Below are 12,053 nucleotides of genomic sequence, written 5' to 3'. Positions count from 1 at the left end.
TCCAGACCGTGGAAGGCTAACAGTAGTTCCATAAGCCTTCCACTTACGGATGATGCTCCCTACAGTGGAGACAGGTAGGCCCAACTCCTTGGAAAGGGTTTTGTACCCCTTGCCAGCCTTGTGACCCTCCATGATCTTGTCTCTGATGGCCTTGGAATGCTCCTTTGTCTTTCCCATGTTGACCATGTCTGAGTGCTGTTCACAAGTTTGGGGAGGGTCTTAAATAGTCAGAAAAGGCTGGCAAAAGAGATCTTTAATCCACACATGTGAAGCTCATTATTCTTGGTGCCTGAACTACTTCTTAATACTTTAGGGGGACCAAACAGAATTCTTGTGGTTTGAGGGGTTGAATAATAAATGACAGTCTGAATTAACTTTTAACGTTTTAAAAAAACAAACAAACAAAAAAAAAAAACAATATTTGCTGCAGTGCATTTCCCACTTCCAGGCTGATCTACAGTACAAATGTCACAATGCCAAGTTAATTCCGCATGTGTCAACCAGCTAAATCTGCAGGGGGTTGAATACTACTTGTAGGCACTGTATGTCTCTGTAGTATTAATATGGGTCAGATCTTCACCCTGAAACAAATATTGTAAAAGTCACAGACAGATGGAGGAGTCACATCTACAACCACTGGCAAAAATTATGGAATCACCGGGCTCGGAGGATGTTCATTCAGTTGTTTAATGTTGTTGAAAAAAAGCAGATCACAGACATGGCACAAAACTAAAGTTATTTCAAATGGCAACTTTAGGGCTTTAAGAAACACTAAAAGAAATCAAGATTAAAAATGTGGTGCTCAGTAAGGGTAATTTTTTTCAGACCAAGCAGAGGGAAAAAATTATGGAATCACTCAATTCTGAGAAAAATTATGGAATCATGAAAAACAAATACACAAAAGAACACTCCCATACATCACTAGTATTTTGTTGCACCACCTCTGGCTTTAATAACAGCTTGCAGTCTCTGAGGCATGAACTTAATGAGTGACAAACAGTACTCTTCATCAATCTGACTTCAACTTTCTCTGATTGCTGTTGCCAGATCAGCTTTGCAGGTTGGAGCCTTGTCATGGACCATTTTCTTCAACTTCCACCAAAGATTTTCAATTGGATTGAGATCCGGACTATTTGCAGGCCATGACATTGACCTTATGTGTCTTATTTCATGGAATGTTTTCACAGTTTTTGCTCTATGGCAGGATGCATTATCATCTTGAAAAATGATGTCATCATCCCCAAACATCCTTTCAATTGATGGGATGAGAAAACTGTCCAAAATATCAATGTAAACTTGGGCATTTATTGAAGTTGTAATGACAGCCATCTCCCCAGTGCCTTTACATGACATGCAGCCCCATATCATCAATAACTGTGGAAATTTGAATGTTCTCTTCATGCAGTCATCTTTATAAATCTCATTGGAACGGCACAAAACAAAAGTTCCAGTATCATCACCTTGCCCAATGCAGATTCGCGATTCATCACTGAATATGACTTTCATCCAGTCATCCACAGTCCATGATTGCTTTTCCTTAGCCCATTGTAACCTTGTTTTTTTCTGTTTAGGTGTTAATGATGGCTTTTGTTTAGCTTTTCTGTATGTAAATCCCATTACCTTTAGGCGGTTTCTTACAGTTCGGTCACAGACATTGACTCCAGTTTCCTCCCATTCATTCCTCATTTTTTTTGTTGTGCATTTCCTGTTTTGAAGACATATTGCTTTAAGTTTCCGGTCTTGACGCTTTGATGTCTTCCTTGGTCTACCAGTATGTTTGCTTTTAACAACCTTCCCATGTTATCTGGACCAAATACAAACTTTAGATACAGCTGACTGTGAACAACCAACATCTTTTGCAACATTGCGCGATGATTTACCTCCTTTTAAGAGTTTGATAATCTTCTCCTTTGTTTCAATTGACATCTCTCGTGTTGGAGCCATGATTCATGTCAGTCCACTTGGTTCAACAGCTCTCCAAGGTGTGATCACTCCTTTTTAGATGCAGACTAACGAGCAGATCTAATTTGATGCAGGTGTTAGTTTGGGAAATTAAAATTGACAGGGTGATTCCATAATTTTTTCCTCAGAATTGAGTGATTCCATAATTTTTTCCCTCTGCTTGGTCTAAAAAAAAATGACCCTTACTTTAATCTTGATTTCCTTTAGTGTTTCTTAAAGCCCTAAAGTTGCCATTTGAAATGACTTTAGTTGTGTGCCATGTCTGTGATCTGCTTTTTTTCAACAACATTAAACAACTGAGTGAACATCCTCTGAGCCCGGTGATTCCATAATTTTTGCCAGGGGTTGTATGATCAGCTCTAATCCTGCCATATCCACCGTTCTCATTACACAAATATAAAACATATAATACTGGTTGATAAAACAAGACTGAACACAAGACCTTCAAAGCCGTCTACACATCATAGGGGAGATCTCATGACACCTTCTCTCCATCTACCTGATGAGCCTGAGGAAAATTGGGATCTTCTTGTTTACAGTCTTGTGGAAGATGACGGGGACATCTCTCTGGTGTTGTCCTCTTACTGGATAGATCTGGTGGAAACACATACAGGACTGAATTCATTCTTTACATACAGATAATTATAGGCCATGTGTATTTAGTCCTGTCTATTACCTGGTGATGTGAGGGGCTGGGGAACCTCCATCATGACGTCCTTGTACAGATCTTTGTGTCCTTCTAAATATACCCACTCTTCCATGGAGAAATAGACAGTGAAGCCCTGACATCTTATAGGAACCTGACACATACAATGACACCGTCATCCCCCCGATCCCTTCATAGCATTACTGTATAAGGTCCCAGCATTCCCAGCAGTGTCACCTCTCCAGTCAGCAGCTCAATCATCTTGTAGGTGAGTTCTAGAATCTTCTGGTCATTGATGTCCTCATGTATCAGGGGGTGAGGTGGAGGACCCATGATTGAGCTCAAGGGTCTTCCCCATCCCTCAGACACAGGGGCCTGACAGCGCTCACTAGAGGTCTTCTTCACTACTTTGTAATCCTGGTTATGGAGAGACACATTAATAAATTTCACTACAGACATTTCCAGAGTCCTCACCTCTCCAGTTCTGTCCATCCGTTATTCCCATAGATAATGAGGTAATGTGACGTCATCAGAATCTCGTACCTCTCCAGTAAGCCGGAAGAGGATCTCTAGGGTGAGGTGTAATATCCTCTCCGCCATCTTGTCCCTGTCCATATCCATCCTTGATTGGTAAATGTGGAAAACTCTTTTCTATAGTAGATCTTCACTGAGAGGATCCGATATTGTAGAGACCTTAATGAGAAGAAGATGAGCCTATGTAACATCATAAAAATCCTGTGTAATAATACAATTACTGGAGAAAATAAAGGAAACATATGAGGAGATTTATTATTTTAAAGAATTTAGCTTTCTTCTTTATATATGCTAATAAAACCTATATATTTTAGGCAACAGACAACAAGCAGTTTCTTCCTTGGAGTCTGTAGCTGAATTTGTTTCTCATAGACTCATCTCATTCTCATCTCATTTACCAACACTGGAATCGGCATTAGCAATACTGCAGGAGATATTCATTACACGTGACATGAGAAATAACTACTTCATGATGAGAACGACATCTTCATCTTCTACTACGGCTCTAGAAACATATTCGGCCAGAGTCCATCACTGACTACATCTCCACTGGCCGTCTATATGAACGTTTCCCGTCTTCCCCGGACTGTAATCTTATATCATGTTACATCTCATTTCTGATTTACACACAGAAGTTTGAGGATTTTATAAAAGATTTTTTATTTGCACAAACAGGGCAGACAGAAATGATTTGATGCCAAAGTCTCCATGTACAGTGTTTTATGGGGTTTATTTCTGGCCTTATGGTACAAGAAAAACACCAGAAAAAAAGATATTAAAATGTTTCAAAAGAAAATTGGCACCATCAGTTCATGTAAAAATAAAAAAAAACATGCAAAACGCATAAGATACATTTTGTTATTTTTTAATACGTTAAACATTTGTTTTTTAAAAAAATAACTCTTTTGAGCATCAGGACATAGATGTACGTCGCAGGGATCGCACAGGTGTGGCTGCACAAAACCCTGGCAGCTTACCCACTTGCTGCTGTCAAAAGCAAACATGGCATCTAAGAGGGTTTGGTAGAATTCAGCTCAATGACCCTCCCCCCAAGTACTCGATAGCAGGGGGCTGCCTAGTTACTACGATACTTAAATGCCTAATAATGGTGTCTGGGCCTGTAATGTACGAATGTCTATTAGGCCAGGCCAGAGGCAGCGTCCAATAAGTTACCTTTTAATGCCCCCAGACACATTAGCCTAAAGTTGATGAAAGCACTAATTTCGGTGGTTTGTTCAACAATATAATGTATTTGGGGGCCTCCCGACAGATGATGCCAGGGCAGAGAAGGATTTGGCATACTGAATTTCAGATGCTAATCCGTTTGTTCTTCCTGTAGATAATTCTCCACTAGAGGGGTCTGGAGGCTACCCTCATACAGACCACAGGAAAGCTGGAATATTTGTGTGTATGGGGGAGTCAGGAGAGATTCCTGTCTGCCAAATGACCGCTCAGCCAACACTTATCTCATGTGTATGGGGCCGTTAGTATTACATGACAAGCAGTGATAGTACACAGCACTACAGTAGTACCGTGCATCACCTGACCAATCAGAGGCTTGTATGCTGTATGATCGCACTAAGCAGAGTTGTTTAAAAAAGTAAAAAAAAAAGGTTTAATGTGAAAAAAATAAATAAATCAGTTTTGGCATTTTAGAGTCATATTTCCTGACTCTGCAGACCGCATGCTACCGATGTACTTGACAGGCCAGGTCCAGATGGTATTACTCACTGCACAATGTTAGTTAAGTCACGTCCATAACTACTTCATAATACACTATTATCCTTTACACATCTTGTACACAGTGGTGTAGATAGAAATCACAGGTCCCACAGCAATAGCTGTAATTGGGCCCCTCAACCCCAAAAGGAAAAAAATATATATATGTATTTGGCATATCTCTTGACTCTGCAGATCGCATGCTGTCGTTGTACTTGGCAGGCCCGGACCAGATGGTATGGAGATGAATGAGGGAGACCAAAGTCCAAAAATAAAAAAACTTTTCTTTACTTAACAAGAACTTGATGAGAAGCATATACATCAGATAGCAGGCACAACACTTTATGAATGCTTCTTCTACACTATGCAGAGTCAAGATTTTCCAGTTACATGTGGTGGCACATAAGTTTTGTTACAAGCTACAACAGTCCAGAAAATCATTATGGGAAGGCTGTGGGGACTATATAGGGCGAGACGTGTCGCTATGGCCCCTCATAGTTAGGGTATGTGCACACGATCAGGAGCCGCTGCGGGTTTGACGCTGCATACTAATGCAGCGTCAAACAAGCAGCGGAGAGATGTTACAGCATAGTGGATGGGATTTGTAGAAATCCCATGTCCACTATGAGTCTCCGTGCACCTGCGGATCACCCGCGGACATGGACATGCGGCGCATCTTTCCAGACCGCAGCATATCAATTTCTCATGTGGAGTCGCTAGTCTCCACATGAGAAATTAGATCACTACAATGTATTGAATGCAGTGAATACACATGGTTCAATGAACACATGCGGATTCACCTGCGTTCATATAACGCAGTGCTTTGGATGCATCATAAAGTATACTGCGTCCAAAGTGCTGCCTGTCCGGATCGTGTGCACATTCCTTTACTGTTAGCTCCCTGTTTATTTGTGAGGACCTCACTGGCTGAGGTGCATTGGTACAACTCCTCACTAATACTCTCAAAGTTCATCTGATGAGGGCCACACACTTCTTGTTGAAGCATTGCATCTTCAGCTCTCCGTAGGAGAACTGGTGTCCCAGTTTGGCAACACTGTAGCTTCCTGTCTACTATAGACAATTGTTTCCATAAATTCTATTTGTCTAAGATAAGGAATCCTTCCTTAACTTAATCCCTTTTAATTAGGTCTTCTGCTTCCTCAGTGCAAAGTTCTGTACCGTTTAAGTAGGCCTCCTGGCCTGAGCGAAGGACCTCATCTTGCTGCTCACCTTAGTGAAGTTTTATTCCCTTAATTAGGCCTATTGGTCTTCTGTTCCCACTCGGCAGAGTTCCGAACTGTTTAAGTAGGCCTCCTGGCCAGAGCGATGCCCCCTGCATGTAATCTGGATTCCCACTGCCAATCTTTGCTTTCCTTCAGAAAGTACTATCTGATGTCTTCCTCCTGGCACACAATATGATATCAATTAAAAAAAAAAAGACAGAAACAATACACAAATACCCTGAAATAAATAAATAAACCGCAATAGTGCATAAAAGTAATAAAGGGTACTTAGTTAACATAATTTTGATCAAAATAATGCGAAAGCCATCCCGTCTCATCACGGCGACCCTTATGAGACAGTCCTAACTCTAATATTAAAAACCTTACCATTTGTTAAGTGACATACATGTGGATAAGGGCTGAGAGACTGAACCACTAATGGACATAGAGACATGGGAAGCAAGATGAAATAGACTTTCCAGCTCAGGCAAAGGGTGACCACACACTTATATGCACTTGTGCACATTAGACTGAAAAAACCTGAAGGACTGAACTGGAATGTAAATTGGTGTGTATGCAGCATGTAAGAGGATGTTCACACATGGCCACCAAACAGACAAAAACAAAGACAGAAACATGTAAAAGAATGAGAAGTCCTAATATTCTGAATAGCCATGTTAAACCTAGCAGCCATCTTGTTCAGAAGTTTGAGCTAATGAGATGCATTTCCTGTGCGTCCCAGTCACAAGGGAATCATAAAATTATGTCAGTGCCATTAGCAGGTATGGTTAGTATACACAAAGGTTAATAGCAACAGCTGCAGGTCAATGTAAGAGTAAATAAGTGGTGTTATAGGGTAGTAAATAATGTCCTTGTAATTGTGGTATGGAAATTAGGACAATACAGTTGGCAATATGTCGAGAATTATTAGGAAACTGTCATTACTTAAGTAACGACATGAGAATTTATAGATTCTAATGGAGTTTGGTAAAAATACTCAAATATTGTCATGTTGCATTATCACATTGCTGTTCTAAAATGCACGTCCTCCCTGCAGTATGATGTTATCATGTATAAGCCTTTTGCCGTAATATGTAGTTCCTTTGTTTAAGCTATGCATAAAAAGGCTCTGATACTGTTGTTCAGGGCCATTCTATCGCCAGTCTACAGGCAGTCCATGAAAGTCCATCCCCAAGGCAGTCCACCGCCAAGGCCACACCATCGCCAGACCGAAGCCACACCATGGCCAGATATCCTAATGCTGTGTCGCTCGTCTAGACACCTGCGCGTGTCAAGTATATTCTCCCTGCCTGCTTTCTGAACTGTTCTGCCACGTACCTCTGAATAAACTCCATTCTCTGCTTTGAAGAAATTGTCTACACTGTTTTCTCGGCTCTTCCAGCTCTCAGTAAGGATTTTCTTACAAAACACAAATACCCTGAAATAAATAAATAAACAAACAAACCGCAATAGTGCATGAAAATAATAAAGGGTACTCAGTTAACATAATTTTTGACCAAAATAATGTGAAAGCCATCCCGCTCGTCGTAGCGACCCTTATGGTACAGTCCTTACTCTAATATTAAAAACCTTAACATTTGTCAAGTGACATACATGTAGATAAGGGCTGAGAGACTGAACCAAAACAGTGGACACAGAGACATGGGAAGCAAGGTGAAATAGACTTTCCAGCTCAGGCAAAGAGTGGCCACACCCTTATATGCACTTGTGCACATTACACATAAGGCTTTCGCATTATTTTGATCAAAATTATGTTAACTAAGTACCCTTTATTATTTTCATGCACTATTGTGGTTTATTTATTTATTTCAGGGTATTTGTGTATTGTGTTTCTGTCTTTTTTTCTGGTTAGTGGCCATGTGTGAACATGCTCTTACATGCTGCATGCACACCAATTTACATTCCAGTTCAGTCCTTCAGGTTTTTTCAGTCTAATGTGCACAAGTGCATATAAGGCTGTGGCCACCCTTTGCTTGAGCTGGAAAGTCTATTTCATCTTGCTTCCCATGTCTCTGTGTCCATTAGTGGTTCAGTCTCTCAGCCCTTATCCACATGTATAGCACTTTACTTGGGCTACATCTAGGAAAAGGTCTTAATCACTTTCTTGAGTGACTTAGGCTATGTGCCCACGTTGCATTTATGAAGCAGAAAATTTCTGCTGCATAAATGCAAGTCCTATCCCGGAAAAACGCATGCGGAATTGCGCACGCGTTTATCGCGCTTTTTTCGCGCGTTTTTCACGCGTTTTCCACATGCGGAATTGCCTTGCGTTTTTTATGCATTGGACAAAGGCAATTCTGCATGCGGAAACGCAAAATTAAATGACATGCTGCGGATTTTTGAACGCGGCATAAACGCTGCGGAAAAATCCGCAGCATGTGCATAGAAGTTGCGGAAACCCATTGGGGATCATGGGGTGCGGGTTACCAAGCATTTTACAAGCGTTTCCGCTGCGGAAATTCCGCATCAAAAACGCTTGTAAAACGCTACGTGGGCACACAGCCTTACCATACTCTGCATCTGGTCCTCTTTTTAATATTTGTGTGAGTCTATTTGTTCTTTGTTGAAATTAATAAAGGTTTACACATTTTATTCTATTGGGCATTGGCGTCCCTGTTTGTAGGTTTTTCCTTCAGAGAGACCAAAGGTCTGTATTTCTCACCTACTTACCCCTATCTGACTCATCACAAGGGAATTGTTCTCCTGTGTGCCCATCTAGCTCAGTATGATGGTCTCACACAGTATGATACTATTATTAGTATCAGACTTGGATACTAATAATAAAAATAATAAACAGTATATTATTATTCTATAGGTGAGTATTGCTGTACTTTATTGGGGCACTTTATTAGCTCCTTCCCAGAGCATAGGTAGTCAGAGATCGTTCCAAGTTGTACATTCATCTTCATGGCACATGGAAACATTCCCCATGTATAAATCCCACAGACAATCATCCCTTATTTTTGCACTTTGACCTCAATTCCAGCCCTGAACAACTAGCAATCAGCGAGCGTCAGTCACTATTCATGTGGATGACGAGTTCTTGTTGATCTATTGCTTCTTACCCCTTCAATACATTTTATTATAAATGTCTATTACCTACAGAGGCTCAAGAATCCCCAAAGAAGGGTTAACTCCTAATCTAGCAATTCCTCACACGGCTGATACGTTGTGCTGCTCTCCTTGTAGCTCCCGGTATATTAAGTCTCTTTGTTACTCAGCCGCTAAGCTGCATCCGCCAATCACAGATACTGAGATGCAGATATCTCCTGCTGAGCTCCAGGTGAGCACTGTGTCCCCCCATATTGTACTACAGTATTCACATTGGGGTATCCGGGGTCTATGTTACTGAGATGCAGATATCTCCTGCTGAGCTCCAGGTGAGCACTGTGTCCCCCCATATTGTACTACATTATTCACATTGAGGTATCCGGGGGTCTATGTTACTGAGATGTAGATATCCCCTGCTGAGATCCAGGTGAGCACTGTGTCCCCCCATATTGTACTACATTATTCACATTGAGGTATCCGGGGGTCTATGTTACTGAGATGTAGATATCCCCTGCTGAGCTCCAGGTGAGCACTGTGTCCCCCCATATTGTACTACATTATTCACATTGAGGTATCCGGGGGTCTATGTTACTGAGATGTAGATATCCCCTGCTGAGCTCCAGGTGATCACTGTGTCCCCCCATATTGTACTACAGTATTCACATTGAGGTATCCGGGGTCTATGTTACTGAGATGCAGATATCTCCTGCTGAGCTCCAGGTGATCTCTGTGTCCCCCCATATTGTACTACAGTATTCAGATTGAGGTATCTGGGGGTCTATGTTACTGAGATGCAGATATCTCCTGCTGAGCTCCAGGTGATCACTGTGTCCCCCCATATTGTATTACAGTATTCACATTGAGGTATCCGGGGGTCTATGTTACTGAGGTACAGATATCTCCTGCTGAGCTCCAGGTGAGCACTGTGTCCCCCCATATTGTACTACAGTATTCACATTGAGGTGTCCGGGGGTTTTTATTACTGAGCTCGCTGACCTGTGCTCAGTCTCCTCAGCGTGTTTCACCCATTGTCACATCAAGAGGTTTTTGTTATTACTCAGAAGTCAATAATCTGCTATAACATTATTCATTCAGCACCGAACTCTGACCCCCGGCTACGATGTGAGGGGCGCGGGGGGCACTGACGCCGGACATTTATAGAGAGACCCCCCGCCTCATCTCTGTGAGGAGCATTCACTCCGGCCTCAGGTAACTGCCCTACATCTCCATGGTTTATAGGCTGCGGATGACGGATTCTCCACTGTCCTCTCATCCTGCAGCCGTCTGACTGGATCTAATGTGAACGGGAACCAGCTAAGCCGCATTCTGTCCACAGCTGTTACCTCACTGTTCACACCACACAGAGACCCCAAAAGAGTCTCCGTGCTGAAGGGGGTAATGCCCCCTGCGCCCAGTAATGGGGGTCTCCACATACCTCCACCTGCAGAGCTGCCACCACATATATGGCTGTTCTGTGCGCACAGCAGCTGTGATGAGGTCACAGGAGGGGAGGAGTCAGGGGTCACATGATCAGGGGCCTCAGTGGATGCAGGACTCTGCTGTGCTGGTTGTCATGGTGCTGGATGAGCTGAAGTTTATGTGTGGGGTCAGGAGGGGTTTACAGTGTGGATGTAGCAGAGCCGTGTGTGTACGAGGTGTACGGAGCGGAGCCGCGCGTGTACGAGGTGTACGGAGCAGAGCCGTGTGTGTACGAGGTGTACGGAGCAGAGCCGCGTGTACGAGGCGTACGGAGCAGAGCTGCGTGTGTACGAGGTGTACGGAGCGGAGCCGTGTGTGTGTACGGAGCGGAGCCGCGTGTGTACAAGGTGTACGGAGCGGAGCCGCGTGTGTACGAGGTGTACGGAGCGGAGCCGCGCGTGTACGAGGTGTACGGAGCAGAGCCGTGTGTGTACGAGGTGTACGGAGCAGAGCCGCGTGTACGAGGTGTACGGAGCGGAGCCGCGCGTGTACGAGGCGTACGGAGCGGAGCCGCGCGTGTACGAGGCGTACGGAGCGGAGCCGCGCGTGTACGAGGCGTACGGAGCGGAGCCGCGCGTGTACGAGGTGTACTGAGCGGAGCCACGCGTGTACGAGGCGTACGGAGCGGAGCAGCGTGTGTACGAGGTGTACGGAGCGGAGCCGCGTGTGTACGAGGGGTACGGGGCGGAGCCGCGAGTGTACGAGGTGTACGGGGCGGAGCCACGCGTGTACGAGGCGTACGGAGCGGAGCAGCGTGTGTACGAGGTGTACGGAGCCGCGTGTGTACGAGGTGTACGGAGCGGAGCCGCGTGTGTACGAGGGGTACGGGGCGGAGCCGCGAGTGTACGAGGTGTACGGGGCGGAGCCGCGCGAGTACGAGCTGTACGGAGCGGAGCCGCGCGTGTACGAGCTGTACGGAGCGGAGCCGCGCGTGTACGAGGTGTACGGAGCGGAGCCGCGCGTGTACGAGGTGTACGGAGCGGAGCCGCGCGTGTAGGAGGCGTACGGAGCGGAGCCGCACGTGTAGGAGGCGTACGGAGCGGAGCCGCGCGTGTAGGAGGCGTACGGAGCGGAACCGCGTGTGTACGGAGCGGAGCCGCGTGTGTACGAGGCGTACGGAGCGGAGCCGTGTGTACGAGGTGTACGGAGTGGAGCCAGGCGTGTACGAGGTGTACGGAGCGTAGCCACATGTGTACGGAGCGGAATCGCGTGCGTTTGTACAAGGTGTACGGCGTTCAGCTGTGTGTACAGAGCGGAGTCGGGTGTACGGAGCAGAGCCGTGTGTGTACGAGGTGTACGGAGCGGAGCCGTGTGTGTGTACGGAGCGGAGCCGCGTGTGTACAAGGTGTACGGAGCGGAGCCGCGCGTGTACGAGGTGTACGGAGCGGAGCCGCGCGTGTACGAGGTGTACGGAGCGG

General features: G+C 44.7%; 1 protein-coding gene across 1 annotated transcript; it reads right to left on the bottom strand.

The window, feature by feature from the left end:
• Positions 1-2,437: 2,437 nt before the first annotated feature.
• On the bottom strand, positions 2,438-10,680 carry LOC141201575 (gastrula zinc finger protein XlCGF66.1-like). The gene is made up of 7 exons (XM_073663565.1): positions 10,592-10,680; positions 7,423-7,522; positions 6,092-6,264; positions 3,152-3,301; positions 2,846-3,025; positions 2,639-2,762; positions 2,438-2,556 (listed from the first exon to the last, which is right to left on the bottom strand). The coding sequence occupies exons 4-7, from the start codon at positions 3,227-3,229 to the stop codon at positions 2,438-2,440; spliced, it is 501 nt and encodes a 166-aa protein (XP_073519666.1). The 5' UTR covers positions 3,230-3,301; positions 6,092-6,264; positions 7,423-7,522; positions 10,592-10,680.
• Positions 10,681-12,053: the final 1,373 nt, after the last annotated feature.

This window comes from Phyllobates terribilis, unplaced genomic scaffold, assembly GCF_046119375.1.
Source record: "Phyllobates terribilis strain yellow unplaced genomic scaffold, ASM4611937v1 Scaffold_119__1_contigs__length_5224398, whole genome shotgun sequence".
NCBI classification, from domain to species: Eukaryota; Metazoa; Chordata; class Amphibia; order Anura; family Dendrobatidae; genus Phyllobates; species Phyllobates terribilis.
The sequence above is the reverse complement of the archived record's forward strand: the minus strand, read 5'-3'. Positions and strand labels throughout refer to the sequence as shown.

Excerpts from the sequence above, each read along its gene's own strand:
- LOC141201575 (XM_073663565.1), bottom strand. The coding sequence starts at position 3,229 with ATGGATATGGACAGGGACAAGATGGCGGAGAGGATATTACACCTCACC. Across the intron at positions 3,026-3,151 it reads TCTTCCGGCTTACTGGAGAG|GATTACAAAGTAGTGAAGAA; the intron begins GTACGAGATTCT and ends CTCCATAACCAG. Across the intron at positions 2,557-2,638 it reads CCAGCCCCTCACATCACCAG|ATCTATCCAGTAAGAGGACA; the intron begins GTAATAGACAGG and ends TGTTTCCACCAG.